General features: G+C 41.3%; 1 protein-coding gene and 1 long non-coding RNA gene across 3 annotated transcripts in view; one reads left to right on the top strand and one right to left on the bottom strand.

Moving 5' to 3' along the window:
- The window catches only part of LOC144611527 (TOM1-like protein 2), a 66,374-nt gene extending 51,056 nt beyond the window's left edge, over nt 1–15,318 (top strand). The window contains exons 12-15 of one of the 2 annotated variants that reach the window (XM_078430664.1): nt 2,679–2,754; nt 8,084–8,143; nt 11,050–11,092; nt 14,032–15,318. In XM_078430664.1, the coding sequence (XP_078286790.1) occupies nt 2,679–2,754; nt 8,084–8,143; nt 11,050–11,092; nt 14,032–14,177 (325 nt within the window). In that variant the 3' untranslated portion in view covers nt 14,178–15,318. The remainder of the gene's footprint in view (nt 1–2,678; nt 2,755–8,083; nt 8,144–11,049; nt 11,093–14,031) is intronic. The other variant, XM_078430665.1, reaches the window with a different exon arrangement.
- The window catches only part of LOC144611531 (uncharacterized), a 33,862-nt gene continuing 22,655 nt past the window's right edge, over nt 5,479–16,685 (bottom strand). The window contains exon 3 of the long non-coding RNA XR_013549537.1: nt 5,479–7,268. This is a non-coding gene — a long non-coding RNA (uncharacterized LOC144611531). The remainder of the gene's footprint in view (nt 7,269–16,685) is intronic.

Below are 16,685 nucleotides of genomic sequence, written 5' to 3'. Positions count from 1 at the left end.
ATTGTGGAGCAGTAAGGTGTAGAGGTATTTGGGTATCCGAGTGCATGATTTGCAAATGGCAGTAAGTAATTTGGAGAGCTGATAGAATGTTGTCAGTTGATTGCAAGTGGAATTAAATACTAAAGTAGGGAGAATATGCTTCACTTCCACAGACCATTGATATGTATAGTGTTTGTTTCCTTATGGAAGAATGTTAATATGGCAGAAACATTTCTGAAAAAGGTTGAAGTCTGAAGTCTGAAGAAGGGTGTTGACCCAAAACGTCACCCATTCCTTCTCTCCAGAGATGCTGAGTTACTCCAGGATTTTGTGTCTACTTTCTGAAAAAGTTTGACTAGACTAATATCTGGAATGGATGGGTTATCTTATGAAGAAAGGCCATCTGCTGGAGTTTAGAAGAACGTGGGGACTTGATTGACACCAAGATCCTGAGAGGTCATAGCTGGGTGATTGTGAAGAAGATGTTTCCTATTGTTATAGAATCTGGAACTAGGAGCCACCCTTTTTGGAAGTGAATTTTGGAAGCCAGCACGGTGGAATTGCTGCCTTATGGAGCTTACAGCGCCAGAGACCCGGGATCGATCCCGACTATGGATGCTGTCTGTACGGAGTTTGTACATTCTCCCCTTGACTGCGTGGGTTTTCTCCGAGATCTCCGGTTTCCTCCCGCACTCCAAAGGAGTACAAGGGAAGGGCCTGTTTCTGTGCTGTATCTCTAAACTAAACTAATCTGAATTTGTTTATCAGAGGGTGATGAATCTAATGAGGTCTTTGTCAAAGGCAATGGAAGCAGAGATTCTGTATGTTTGTAAGGCAGAGGTAGACAGATTCTTGATAAGCCCAAGGAGATGAAAGGTTTCTGTAGGTGGAAGAGTGTGTGGAGTTGCGGTTACAATCAAATCTGCTTGATCTTATTAAATGGTGGAGGTCAAAAATGACCTCGTCTTGCTCTAGTTCGTGTGTTCCAACTTAATCTAAAATATGAACTTACTACTGTACTTACTACTTTAATATGGCCTACTACTGTACCTATTTTCTAAGTATCTAGGCTGACATGATGGAATGCTACCTAGTCTTTTGAGAGTTGTTAAACTGTGACTCCTGCTGCCCGCCACGGGTACTCTGTCCAGCAGCTTCTTTTACCCATCCTCAAATAGGGCTCCAGGAGCAAGAACGTTTGTGTGTAAATTACCAGCCGTGTTTACTTGTTGAGTAGGAGGCGGTACAATGTCATTGATAGGTTTAAAGTATTGTGAGATGACCTGAGTGTGTGAAGAGCACATCAGGATGTCTCAATACTTGAGACATCTCCCTAGTAAAGGCTTATTCACTGTTCATGGAGTCAATCTTTGGGGTAGAAATTTATTTCATGGTGTATGGGCATGGGTGGAGATGCGCGTGGTTTCCGTTTTTGATCATTTTTGTGGTAATGCCACGTGAGGCACCACAGTGTTGCACTGATCACGCTGTGTAACTATATAATGTGTACTTTAACAGCTGCTGATATTAAAAAGATTTGTGCTGCTTGATTCTATGATATCAATCCATCGCTCAAGCTGCAGTGGGTAATTTTGTTTGATGGGAACAGAAGTGAGTGCTTTAGCTCCCTGGGCCTGTTGCACTACTTGGTGAGATTGTGGCTGATTTGTGCCCTGTCTGTAGATCCAGCTTTGCCCAAAATTCCTTAATCTCTGAGAGTAATAAAAATCCAACAACCTCTTGATTTAAAGTTAACTATTGACTTGACATTAATGGCTGATGTGGAAAAAGGTTTCAATCTTATGCCATAATGTGTAGAATTTGTTGCAAGCTTCACTTCTGATTGGAAGTACAATGTCAAAATTGGAGAAACAGCATCTCATATTTTGCTTGGGCAGCTTACAACCCAGTGGTATGCTTGATTTCTCTAACTTCAAGTAACCCCTACACTCCCTCTCTCGCCATCCTTTCCCCACCCAAGTTGCACCAGGTTCCAGTTCTCATCTAGCAAACAACTAGCAATGGCCTGCTTCCTTTAGCGTCGTTACTTTTTTGCATTGAAATCCCTTAGTCCCCTCCTTTTCTTATTTATCCTGTAACGTATTCTTTCACTTACGCATCAGCTCGCTCGTCATTCATTTGCCACTTATCTGTACGAAGGGGGATTTACCGCAGCCAGTTATTTTAACTTTAGGATGTGGGAGAAAACTAGACCACCTGGTAGAAGCTCATGTGGTCATAAGGAGGGCATCAAACCCCACACACCTGAGGTCAGGGTCAGACCTGACGCTGACTGCTTGCTGCCATTCTACCCATTTCATCTGCATTAGAAATGGTGATTTAAATCTTAATTAAAGCTGCAAGGATGACAGGGAGCTCAAGAATAAGGGTTTGGGGAGGAAATTTGAGCTGTGGGCAAGTTGGGCCGAAGGGCTTGTATGATACTATGACTCTAAGCGTAGGTAAGATAAATATGTAGGAATAAGGAACATTGATAGTGGAAAATTGTCAAACTGAGGGGGTTCAGAGATGAAGTTGTAGTTACAATGAGTTTAAGACAGCTTGTTGCTTACGAGCTCCAGCTCTTCTCTCTTCAGTGTAATCAATTGTGCATGTAAACTGTTCCTTGCAGTCTTTTGGCGTGGAGTTTAAATATGGATAGGGCCACTGCTAACAGGAGAATGTCATCTCTGTTTCAGTGTAAAATATGAAGAACCGCAGGCAATTGAAGGATTGGCAGGAGCACTGGATACTCGCCAACAGAACACTGGAGCAGTGAGTATTTGCTCTGACATATTTCTTACACAGGGTCATTCACATTTAACAGGACTTTCTCTGAGCTTTTCGCTAATTTGTGGATTTGTTTAAGTTTTTTGTGATTGCCCTCCCAATGCAAGTTTACGATCGTCAGCACCAACGGGATATTTTCTTAAAAAGGAATCTGCTTTTCAAAAACAAATTATTCCACTTTGTATGTACAGGTAATTTTCTAACTATACTGTTAGAATTTTCTGACTAAAGTTGTTCTTGAAGTAGATGGAGAAGCAAACCATGGCGTCTGAAAGATGGGGTTTGGGTCTGACTGACTCTAAGACGATGTCTTTCCCTCATACTAATGTGCTGTTGTGCAAGCAATGGCGATTGACACCACTACATGGGGCCTCACAGCACCAGCGACCCAGGTTTTATGCTGACCTCGGGTGCTGTCTGCGGGAGTTTGCACCTTCTACCTGTGGCCGTGTGGATTTTCTCCGGGTGATCCGGTTTCCACCCACATTTCAAAGACGTGCAGGTTTGTAGGTTAATTGGCCTCTGTAAATTGCCGCTGGCGTGTAGGAAGTAACTGAGAAAGTTGAACTGGTGTGAAGGGGTGATCGATGGTCTGCATGGACTTGGTGGGCCAAAGGGCCTGTTTCCATGCTGTATCTCTAAACCAAGCTGTGATCTATCCCAACATGGGTGAACAAGACAATGTGAGTTTGAATATGGGCCTCAGGAAGCATAAGGATGTGCAACTGGTTTGATTCATGTTTTTGTACTATTTTCCAGTGTTCTTTCTTAAAGACGTGACTGCCTACTTGGCCCATTTCAGGATAGACTCTAGCCTTAGAAGTTTAGGCCAAGTGACCATTGAGTCCGAAGCAACTAACTGCTGGAGAAACTCAGCAGATCAAGCAGCATCCGTGGTGGGAAATGGACTGTCGACATTTAGGATCAGGACCTTCATCTGACCCAAAACATTGACTCTCCATTTCCACAGATGCTGCTCAACTTACTGAGTTCTTCCAGCATGGGCAGTCTCTCGGATGGCTAATAAATCTTATTTGTCTCATCCATCAGTTGAGAAAGTCACAGCCAATGCCAATGCATTGACCAAATGAGGTTTTAGTTGTGGTCATTGTTTAGCAACTGGGAGTACATATCCTGATTGCTTTTGTTTCCATTCCTTCGTTTTCAACTTACCAAAAGTCTGCAATGAATTTCAGCGGATCAATCGCTGAGCTGAGCTAAATCAACAACTCCGATCACTCGGCTAACACGGCTCAGAGATGACTTTTTGTTTTTAAAGATGAAAGGGAACTCTGAAACCATGTGGATGAGTTAACTGGAGTCTAATACGGCCGTTGTGTTAACCTTCTTTTAACTGAGCGATTTTTCTGAAATAGATGGAGAATATATTGAAAGAAAAAACAACAATAGATAAATGGATGTTCAGCCAAGGAATGGTGAGAGTTCACCATACGGTGGATCTGCTGTGCCTCCTCAGGGCCTCTTTCTGTGGGTTAAAGTGGTGATGTTGCAGGCAGTGTTGGGGAATGAGCTTGCCTTGGGTGACACCAATGTGTCTTTAATCTGCTGCTGTAGCTTTGTGTTTTGCAGCATTTCAAAAGAATTGCGGAACACTACAGAACAAATCAATCTCTCTTCTTTCTTGCCCTCCCCATTACAACGACCCATCAGTTCTGATCTGAGATCTAGCTTTGGTTCTCTTTCTCATGCTAAACAAAAAACATCTTGGTAGGGCACCGTCAGGACTTGGATGAATTTCACAAGTTAGTATTCACTACTTGGGTTGAAGAAGGGTCTTCAATACTGAAGAAGGGTCTCGACCCGAAACGTCACCCATTCCTTCTCTCCTGAGATGCTGCCTGACCTGCTGAGTTACTCCAGCATTTTGTGAATAAATACCTTCAATTTGTACCAGCAGCTGCAGTTATTTTCTTATACTACTTGGGAGTAGTCAATTTTCTTATACTACTTGCAGCGGTGGAGTTGCTGCCTTATTGCACCAGAGACCTGGGTTCACCCCTGACTATGGGTGTTTGTCTGTATGTAGTTTGTACACTCTTCGCGTGACCCGCATTGGTTTCCTCCAGGATCTCCTGTTTGCCTCCCACACTCCAAAGACATACAGGTTTGTAGGTTAATTGGCTTGGTATAATTGTAAATTGTCCCCAGTGTGTGCAGGACAGCATTAGTGTGCGGGGATCGGTGGTCAGCGCGGACTCGGTGGGCCAGTTTCCGCGATGTATCTCAAAACTAATCTAAATATGGGAGTCTCTTCCTACTCTTCATCTGTCACCATTGGCCTAACTGATTCTTTTCTCCTTCATATTTATCTAGTTTATGGGGTTTTTCAGTTACAAGAGGAGGACCGAGTCAAATTGATAGACAAATGTGAAATGAGGGAATGAAGAAAGGTCAACACACACCTTTGGTCCAATCACCTGGCATCCCCAATAACTATTTTGATCTCCTCACATTGACTTGCACGCAGAGTATCTTCCTGCCCACTGTGTATCTCAAGACAAGTGAGAGAAATGGGAGTTTATCTCACCAAAGTTGAACACTGCGGGTCAGTGCTTAGCAGCTTGGATATGGGGCCTTGGCTGATTTTCCCCTTTCCCCTCTGCTCCATATTTGTCCTTAACCTCTCCACGAACAAAATAATTCATTTGAAGCGTTCTGTTTAATTTTTTCATTTTAATTTACCGCGCCATATTTTCTGACAAATATATTTTATATTTTCTGACAAATATTGATGAATCTGAATTCTCCTACCTCTCAAATTGGTTTATTTGCCAAAAGCTTCTCCTCTTCAAAGAATAAAAAGTAATTTGTTGATGGGACCTGATTATTGCTAACTGTGTGTGCATCCAGGCAAGTGAATGTCTCAATACTCTCTGTGCCCTGGGGTCTTGTAACTCTGAATTCAATGCATCTTGGGTGTTGGGTTTTTTTCAGGAATTTGAAACAAACTTGATTTTAATTTGCTTTACTGGGAACTTGTTTATTCCAGCAGCCCTTTAATTTAAACCAAAGTGATGATGATACTGTGTACTTGCAAACCTCCGATGCAAACTCTGGATCATCATTGGGCACTCATGAGGAAGTGACTGACTCTCAGATAGATAATGAACTAGTGCTGGCAATTTGTAAAATGTCTTAGTTTTCATAGTGGGTTTTGGAATGTAATCTGCACAGCGTGGAGCAATAGACAATAGACAATAGGTGCAGGAGTAGGCGATTCGGCCCATCAAGCCAGCACCGCCATTCAATGTGATCATGGCTGATCATTCTCAATCAGTACCCTGTTACTGCATTCTCCCCATACCCCATGACTCCGCTATCCTTAAGAGCTCTATCTAGCTCTCTCTTGAATGCATTCAGAGAATTGGCCTCCACTGCCTTCTGAGGCAGAGAATTCCACAGATTCACAACTCTCTGACTGAAAAAGTTTTTCCTCATCTCAGTTCTAAATGGCCTACCCCTTATTCTTAAACTGTGGCCCCTGGTTCTGGACTCCCCCAACATTGGGAACATGTTTCCTGCCTCTAACGTGTCCAACCCCTTAATAATCCTATACGTCTTTATGCGTCTGGACAGTTGTCAAAATCAAAGCTGCATGTCATTCCTTCTGGAGGTCTTTTTAGATTTCAGAGCCACTATTACAACACATGTTTATATGTATAAACTTCTGCTTTGAGATTAACGTACTGAAAATCCGAGGATTGTACACTGGTCGCTGGAAACTGCTATCCATTGAACCTCCTCCACCAAGGCAAAACATACCGTTATGAAAGTATTTTTTCAAGGCATATAATGTCTAGAATAACTTAAAATATTGCTCTGCTCAAGGCTTTTGGAACTGCAGGGATCGTGGATAAGGACATTTTTAGGGTTAGTTTTACTTTTCCGTCTTTGTTATTTGTTTGTATTTGTCAGATCAAGGGGCTCTCTCCTCTAGGTGCTAGGTGAGTTGAAGTCTCGGTCTAAATTCCAATGGCTATGGATGCACGATATAAAATAGTCTACAGATTTGAAACTGTATTCAGTGTGAAAAGTCCGCAGCTTTTAGTGGTATTTCTGATGTTAAGGTTTGATGATAAAGGTGAGTTCAAGTAGAAGAGGAGCATTGCACTTTAACCATTACATTTCCAACCACAGCTCTGATTGTGGGTGACGAGGTTTTGTATCCCGACCTCGGTGCACATTCTCCGTTCTTTATGTTGATGCAAGTCCACGACTGGTTGTGTGTGATACACACCTGGTCATTTGGGCCAACAGAGACCATATGTTGCACGTTTCCCTGTGGATGCCTGCTGTATGGTCCTCCAATGTTTGAGCAAGCGACTGGTTTTGCTCGGTGTGACTGCGTTTGAGGATTCCTAAGTGAGCAATAGCTCAAAAATCCATTCTTCAGGTGAGTTTCAGTCCGATGAGATGATTAGTGGCGCCAGCCATGGTGAGATGAGGAAGCATCAGTCTAGCAGCTTTTGGCCTTGGATCTATTTCAAAGTCAAAGTCAAAGTCAATTTTATTGTCAATCCTCAGCCAGTTCACACAGACAGAAAATCGAAATACCGTTTCCCACAATCCCGAGGAACAAAGTGCATAAAACAAAAGGCACAGCAAACAACAATCAACATAAAACATAAAATATAAAATATAGTCACTTCAAAATTTTTTTTAAAAAGTGTCTGGTGCTGGATGTGCGTGTGTGTGGGGTGTTAAAGTCCAGGTCCCATAGGGGCAGGGGAGAGAGGAGGAAGGGAGGGGAGAGAGTTCAGCATCCTGACAGCCTGGTGGCCGAGATGGTAGGTGTGACTTCTGTAAAGATGGCCATCTAGTGGTGGAAAGAGAAGGTGGTGTATGAGTAACCATGTTAAGTATGGTTAACTAAATTCTTCCTACATCCCGAGAAAAATTGTCTTAAAACTTAGACAATCTCATTATCACCTTCTCTTCCCAGCCAGCCCTTTTCTCCAGTTGATTTTCTTTTAATTTTATATTTATTTTGGAATATTATGATCAATCTGGTGCATATGTTTCTGTTGAATGAAATCAATTGTAATTTATTTTGGAAAGCAAGATAGAAAATTCTTGGGAACCCACCAGCTTTACAAGGGGTTCTTTGGTCATGGTTAAAAATGGCCATGTCTAAATTATTTGATGGAAGATTCAATTGAACCAGATGAAGCACAAACGACTTTAAATGAATTTTGTATCTTGCTTACATGTGGATTTTGTTTTTTAATTTAATTTAATTTTCAATCATTTAGCTTTGTTTAACTTCCTCGTGCCCTTCCCCTTTGTGTAACAGATTCCAGTCACTCAGGCCAATCTAATGGATGACATTGAACAGTGGCTGTCCACAGATGTGGTGAGATATTTGGGTTTTGTTCTGCACTTTTAATTCAATGGAATTTAAATTTACAGGTTCTGTAACAAGCATTGGTGCTTGGGAACTGTTTAAAGGTGAAAAGAGTGTTTGGACTGAGTAATGGCTGAACAATATTTCCCACCCTGACTAGAGATTCTTGTCTTCTGCATTTTCCCCTTCTCTTCACGTCTCCGGGCATGGGCATGTACATTGATGAGACTTGTTGGAATCAAGTTCTCATGTTTTAGTTCCGGTACGGATCTTGGTGATGATTCAACGCACAGGCATGGCTGTAGTCAGTGTTTGTCCCATCATAGAATCTACATTGACAAATTTGTTTTAACCACAATTGAGATCAGTTATTTTTCAGATTTAAAATGAAAACGGTCAGGTGCCTTTATCTAGTATTGAATGAGGATTTGTTGTGTTTTTTGCCCATTGCTTGTCCTTAAACATGGTGGAGTTAACTGCTAAACCCCTGAACCTGGTTGCTGTTGAAATGTGGGGTTTTCTAATCTCTGCAAAGTTCTTGAAGCGCAAGCAAAGGGAATTCTTGGAAAATGCATAAGTGATTGTAAAAACCCTATTGATAGTGAAACCCATACAAACAGACATTCGCCAAACTCTGAATAAAACTTGAAAGAGCCGAATAACCTGCCGGTAAAACAAAAGGGGTTTTGGAAACTGGATACTCGGATGGTGGACGACAGCGATGCTTCAATGCAGCAAGTTTCCAGGGGGCATAGAGATCAGTGTGTGACACCAGCAGGTTTTGGGAGAGAAATGCATTGCGCCCCACTTTTCATCCTACCTCATGGAGCAAGAGCGGGCACTGCCGAGGACTGAATGCAACATGGCTCTGCTCCAGGGATAGGAGGATTCTCTCCTAGTTGTGGACACTGATAAAGACTCAACAAATGACATTTATTCCACAAAACCGATTGTTGCCACACACTAGCCTCCATCAGGAACAAGTTTAAGTGAAGAGAGAGGGCTGTGCTTTCCCACGAGTGGATTATCCGGAACATCTGGGGTCTTCACCCTCCCAGACACTGCCCTGAGCTTCTTTGGTGAAGCCACTTTTATGGTTTATCCTTTGAGGTTTGGTAGCAGATGGCTGTTTCAAGTTTCTGTTCCTCCAATGCTTTTATAGGATGTTGGATATGCTGAGACTCCCAGCCAATATTCAGTCTTCAGGCAAACACCGTGCTCTACAGAAATCTACCTTTGTTCCTGCATGTAATCCGATCTGTTTCTTTCCCCTCTGCCAAATGTTCCCTGTCTATTCTAAGAGATGCTATTGGCACACTCAATGTATTAACACGACTTGTCAGGGTTTTTTCCTTGTGTGTTCTGTGATTGTCCTAATCTGGTAAGTAATACTGAGAAATTTTATTAATTACTGAAACTGCATTCTGATGTTGATAGTTGAAAACGAAACAGGAATAAGGGAACCGATAGCTGTGGCTGGTGGGAACAGAGCAAGGAGTGCTGTGTGTGTCAGTGATCGGGGCAGGGCCAAGTAGCTACGAGAGAGAGAGAGAGAGGGAGGGAGGGATGGAACCTGAGTGCAGGGGTGATGAGAGGGCGGTGGTTGATAGTGTGAGTGGAAGGGAGGTGAGGATTGGATGGGGATGGCTGAAGGAACTAATTTCTGGGTGTGTGTTGAGAGGAGATGAGCCCTGGCTGGATTGGTGGTTATGGTGGGGAAATGGGAACTGAGTATCCCAGGGTGTCAGAGGTGGCGTGGTAGTGAAGGAAAATCAGCATTGTTTTTTCAAAATTTCTTCTTGGAGTGGGTATTTTTTCAAAGACCATTGGAAAAATAAGGTTTTACGGAAAGAGCAAAGGAGGGGGACTAACTAGATATTTTTTAAAAGCTGGCACAGATAAGCAACAAATTATCACCATTGTGGTCTGTCATACAATACCTAGTGTTTGACTCACTGGCATACAGTTGTTTCCATTACCCAAGGTGTGACTTCCGTTTGTTCAACTGATTACACTGCAAGGACACCAGGATTGTGTATTTTCGATTATTGCATTAGTGCTTAGTCCTATTGTCAGACTTTCTCCAATGCTAGAACAACGATGCTTTAACCAAACAATTGCAGCTTGAAGATGACAGTTAAGGTATGGAGGTGTGTCATTCTGAAGAAGGGTCTCGACTCGAAATGTCACCCATTCTTTCTCTCCAGAGATGCTGCCTGTCTCGCTGAGTTACTCCAGCTTTTTGTGTCTATCTTCGGTTTAAACCAGCATCTGCAGTTCCTTCTTACACATGTGTCGTTCCTTTATCTGACATACAATGAGGTTTTGTTTTAAGAAAGCTTATAAATGATGCCTGTTCTTGGGTTGAGGTATTGTTAAACTTCAATATGCGATGTTCCAAGAGGGAGACCGTTGGTATCTGGTAGGATTGGATGAGTCAACTGTTAGCCTACTTTGAAAGTGGCCAGATTTTTTTGTTTACTGAAGTTTGGTAAATTTGGAGAAAAGCATTTACTTTGCACTCGATTCCAAGCAAGACACAGGATTTGAGTCAACTACACTTTATTTTGCCTCTGCATCCTCCCTGTGTTAAAGCATCATTGGATCTGTGAAGCTTGTGCCAGGGTGAGTTTAATTTTTAGTATTGATCAGTATTTGAATTGAGCCATTCAGGAGTGAATTCAATTTGTAATACTGGATTCTGTAAAGGCATTTGTTAGAGGTGACAATAGCTATAAAAGCTAAAGTAAGGTATCTTTTTATTTGGACACATCAATGATAAAGACTGTCAGTGAATCAAATATATGTATTAATTCTGCTTGTTATTGCAAAGAGTTAGATGCAATTTTAGTTGAAACCAAAAGAGGAGAAATCTAAGGAATGAGGAATGACTAAAATCTTCTCTGTAATTTTAGAAAGGTGAACTGGGCAATGATTCTGAAGGAGTAACAAGTGAAGGTAATATTTGTTTCTGCTCCCATTTTCCCGTTTTGTCCTTAACAATTACAACAGTTTATCTGAATGAGTAGTTTTATATAGTCTTATATATAGTTTTATATTTCTTCATGTATAATATTTATTTCTAAGTATTGTAAATGTCACATGAATTATTTGGCCAATTTCTGAGCCCTGTTAGTCTCAATCTCTGTGTTTGATTCTTTGCTCTAAATTGAAAACTTAGAGATATTTATTTTTAATTTATACCCTGTACAGTGAAAGCTCCCAATTTTGTGGTCACATTATCGCGATGATCACTGATCAATTCTGTCTCAGTTTTTATTCAGCATAGTATTAGAATTCTCATGAAATTATTCTTTCCCCCACATTTGTCACAAGGCATCTCATCCAGTGGTCTCCAATGAACTGTGAATAAAGTAAATATAAAGGGGTTCTACAGATATGTCAATAGCAAAAGGATAGTGAGGGATAAAATTGGTCCATTAGAGAGTCAGAGTGGTCAGCTATGTGCTGAGCCGGAAGAAATGGGGGAGATATTAAACAATTTCTTTTCTTCGGTATTTACCGAGGAGAAGGATATTGAATTATGTGAGGTAAGCGAAACAAGTAGAGTAGTGATGGAAATTAGGAGGATTAAAGAAGAGGAGGTACGGACACTTTTGAAAAATATAAAAGTGGATAAGTCTCCAGGTCCTGATAGGATATTCCCTAGGACATTGAGGGAAGTTAGTGCAGAAATAGCAGGGGCTATGACGGAAATATTTCAAACGTCATTAGAAACGGGGATGGTGCCGGAAGATTGGCGCATTGCGCATGTTGTGCCCTTGTTTAAAAAAGGTTCTAAAAGTAAACCTAGCAATTATAGACCTATTAGTTTGACGTCTGTGGTGGGAAAATTAATGGAAAAGATACTTAGGGACAATATATATAATTATTTGTATAATCAAGGCCTGATTAGAAACAGTCAACATGGATTTGTGCCTGGAAGGTCATGTTTGACTAATCTTCTGAATTTTTTGAAGAGGTTACCAGGGAAATTGATAAGGGTAAGGCTGTGGATGTTGTCGATATGGACTTTAGTAAGGCATTTGACAAGGTTCCACATGGAAGGTTGATTAAGAAGGTTAAATCGTTGGGTATTAATAGTGAGGTTGCAAGATGGATTCAACAATGGCTGAATGAGAGATACCAGAGGGTAACGGTTGACAATTGTATGTCAGGTTGGAGGCCAGTGTCTAGTGGAGTACCCCAAGGATCTGTGTTGGGTCCACTGTTGTTTGTCATTTACATTAATGATCTGGATGATGGTGTGGCAAATTGGATTAGTAAATATGCAGATGATACTAAGATAGGTGGAGTAGTTGATAGTGAGGTAGATTTTCAAAGTCTACAGAGAGACTTGGGCCTTTTGGAAGGGTGGGCTGAAAGATGGCAGATGGAGTTTAATGCTGATAAGTGTGAGGTGCTGCATTTTGGTAGGACAAATCAAAATAGGACGTACAGGGTAAATGGTAGGGAATTGAGGAATGCAGTGGAACAGAGGGATCTGGGAATAACTGTGCATTGTTCCCTGAAGGTGGAATCTCATGTGGATAGGGTGGTGAAGAAGGCGTTTGGTATGCTTGCCTTTATAAATCAGAGCATCGAGTATAGAAGTTGGGATGTAATGTTAAAATTGTACAGGGCATTGGTGAGGCCGAATCTGGAGTATGGTGTGCAGTTCTGGTCGCCAAATTATAGGAAGGATGTCGACAAAATGGAGAGGGTACAGAGGAGATTTACTAGAATGTTGCCTGGGTTTCAGCACTTAGGCTACAGAGAGAGGTTGAACAGGTTGGGTCTTTATTCTTTGGAGCGTAGAAGGTTGAGGGGGGACTTGATAGAGGTTTTTAAAATTTTGAGAGGGACGGACAGAGTTGACGTGGGTAGGCTTTTCCCTTTGAGAGTGGGGAAGATTCCAACAAGGGGACATAGCTTCAGAATTGAGGGACAAAGGTTTAGGGGTAACATGAGGGGGAACTTCTTTACTCAGAGGGTGGTGGCTGTATGGAATGGGCTTCCGGTGGAAGTGGTGGAGGCTGGCTCGATTTTATTATTTAAGAGTAAATTGGATAGGTATATGGATAGGAGGGGATTAGAGGGTTATGGTCTGAGTGCAGGTAGATGAGACTAGGTCAAGGAGAATGGTCGGCGTGGACTGGTAGGGCCGGACAGGCCTGTTTCCATGCTGTAGTTATATGTTATATGTTATCCTTAAATTCTCTCAAGTTAGTTATGATCCTCTCTGATAAACCATCATCAAAATTTTGGGTTTTTTAAATACGCTTGAATGATGTTCACCTGCGTTCAGCGTAGCCGTGTGTACAAATCTCAGTGTGGTTCGCTTTTCCTGCTGTCTTTGTAAAAACATTGAGCTGTCACAACTCTTGCAAGTAATCAGGTATGTGCACCATTCCCCCACCTTGGTCACAATGTCAAACCACTTCCGTTTTCTAGAACCTTACCATTATATCTAAACTGTCCACAAGAAGAAATATTAAATTCCAAAATCCTTTGATTTTTCATCTTCAATTTCCCTCTGGAAAATATAATTCACCTTCAATCTCTCCTTTCCTTTCAAATCAGTCATCCTGACTTTCAAAGCAACGTGTTAATTTTTAGGTTATTAGTTCTTGCTACCTCTCTATCCTTCAAGTGATTTATTTTGTGCGGTTTCCCCTTTATATGATTTGTCTGATTTTGCTTGAATTTATTTTTGCAATTTGTTTTGATTTTTTTAAACTATTATTGAGACTGACTGAAACTAGGCTCTAAATTGAAAATTGCAATAAAAATAATAATTTTCCTTCCCAAAAACTGGTCTAGTTCTCAATTGAAGGAATGATCTTAAATAAACTTGTATTGTGCAAAAGACAGTTTTTCTATTATATTTCTTCTAGAATTTGATAAGTTCCTGGAGGAGCGAGCGAAAGCAGCAGAGCATCTGCCGACTCTACCCTCACCTCCTGCAGAGGCCCCTGGCTCTGTTAGTTCGTCCAAAAAGAAGAAGCAGGAAAAGACAGAGGATGCCCTCTTTACCCTGTGAAACTGGACCCTGCCTCCTGCCTATCACTATGTATGAAGGATTGTATCAGGAAAGTCCCGAGCTGTCTCTCTGCTAGAAATCCAATTCTTGCTTCTGAATAGGAGATGGTACGAAATAAAACAAAAAAGAGTACACACTTCCCAAGGGGAAGTTTCAGTTTGAAGGTGGACCCTATTTTTAAAAAAAATTCTCTTGAATGCTCAAAGCTCCTACAATGGGGATAAAGATTAACGGGTATCCCTTTTGCTGAAGTTATAGAGATGTCGTTCAATTATATATTGATGTCAGGAGCAGTGAGTTTATATAGCTCATCTTCAAACCATTTGGAAGATAATTTAAACTGCAGTTTTGAGAGTATACCATTTTATGTATTCCTTCTCCTAAATCTATGTGCAGTATATTTATCTTTTGTAAGCTAAACTTAGAAATGGACTCTAAATTGTAACTTGTTATACTTTAAAAGCTTCGGTAGTGCTGGTGTGCCATGGATTTGTTGGTGTATTGGGTAACAGGTGCCGGCTCCAAGTTATGCAGCCAGTTACATGTCCACTCTTACGTCTGATTTATGGGATCTCTAAGTTAGAATTTCAAAATTTGCTATTAAAAGTGAGCAGCTGTATTGGCAGCATTCTTGACACCTTCATTTTTTTACCAATGCAGTAGGACGCCCAATGCTCCTTCTCCCCCCCTGCACCCTGAAAGCTTTTGGAACTGGCTACATCAATGGATCAGTGCAGCTCTGAAAGCTTTGGAAGCTGAAGGGTTGCCAGCTCTCCTTGGTTGTCTCAGAGCCGCTTGGAATTAGCACTCTTTCACCCCAGGGCACGACTGTAAGGAAATTAAAGAGAAAATCATGGCAGTACTAAGGCAAAATTGTATTTTATCATTTTCTTTGAACGCTTATTAGTTGGAGAAAATGGAACATGGGACTGACCCTGTTATTCTTTGGTTTGACTGAGAAGGCAGCATGCCCTGAAGGTGAGCCAGAAAGAGCAAGGGTTTACTCTGGAAGATTGTGATATAACCTCCCAGGAGCACAACAAATCAGGGTTGGCAACCCAGGAACAATGGTACTATTATTCTCTGAACATGACCAATTATTTTGGGGTGATGGTAGCGTGGGAGGGTGGGTCGGGGAGAGAATGTATATTAACAAAAATAATTTAATGCAGAATAAATATGTCTCAATGTTGAAACACACTAATATCTGGACTTTTGTGTCTCTTACTGAAATATATCAGCCCTCGGCAGAGGTATCAGAATATAAACCTGAGCGTGTATATTCCTGGACACTCAAATGACATGAAATGGCATTTCACTTCCTCCTCTCTTCTGCATGAATCATCTATTTCATTTATAATTTGTATTATTCACTTCTGATTCTCTCCACTGCGCTAACATGTTATTTTTACCAACTGGTAAAGATCACAAAGTACTCGACCAAGGGCAAGAAGGTACAAGGTCAATTGTGAAGAAATATATTCTGTTCTAAACAGAATTTGTGACCAGGATAGAGGAGTTAAAACCACAAGATCGGGAAAGAACAAAAAGGGAAGTGGGGTAGGTCATAAAAGGAGATATTGGTACAGTACTTTATTGACATTTCTGGATTCTGGATGGTCTGAAGAGTTGTACGGACAAGGAGGTATTTACTTTAGGTGTAGACAAAATATTCTGATTTTGTAATATCAGAAATAGTGCAGCCAGTAATGTTATAATGACCAGATCATCCCGTTTAAGAAGATGATTGAGGACTAAACATTGGTCAGAGCAAGCCTACACACAGTCTGAAGAAGGGTCTCGACCCGAAACGTCGCCCATTCCTTCTCTCCCGAGATGCTGCCTGACCTGCTGAGTTACTCCAGCATTTTGTGAATAAAAGCCTACACACAGTGGTGCAACAAGACCTTTTAGGTCCATGAGGTCTCAGTAGGAGCAGCGAAGCTTCTCTGACGGTGCAATACTGCCTTGGTACTGCATTGAAACATTAGCATGGATCTTTGTGCCCATACCTCTACAATGGACCACAGACGACAGAGTTACCAGTTGAGTTACAGTTGATGCAGAAAAGAAGCTTATGCAGAATGAGTGTGAAAAGAGAGTATGTTGAGGCCTGTACTGAAAATGAAAAGCCAACAATCTCACCAGATAACTTACCTCTGTCCTGGAAATTAACCAAAGTAATGACAACATTTAAAATATTATTGTGGAAAAGTTTTTCACTTAAATTAGAATATCTTGCTTAATATCTTAGGACAAGATTTTTCTTTTAGGAATATTTTTATTAGTCCAGAGCTCAAAATGCATCACAAATGTTTCACGTGGCGGTCATGGTGATTTGGAGTTGAATTTGAGGTCAGGTAATTCCAAATTGCCTTTTAATTTTTCTTCAGATCCTTGATAAGCAAGTTGGTGAAAGATCACCACAGATTGATGAGAATGCAAAGCTGAGGTTACCGTCATCCCAGCTGTTAAATGCGGCAGCGGACTGGAGAGGCTGACGTTTGT

Source organism: Rhinoraja longicauda, chromosome 40 (assembly GCF_053455715.1).
Source record: "Rhinoraja longicauda isolate Sanriku21f chromosome 40, sRhiLon1.1, whole genome shotgun sequence".
Classification (NCBI taxonomy): domain Eukaryota; kingdom Metazoa; phylum Chordata; class Chondrichthyes; order Rajiformes; family Arhynchobatidae; genus Rhinoraja; species Rhinoraja longicauda.
This window is presented reverse-complemented; position numbering and strand designations above follow the sequence as displayed.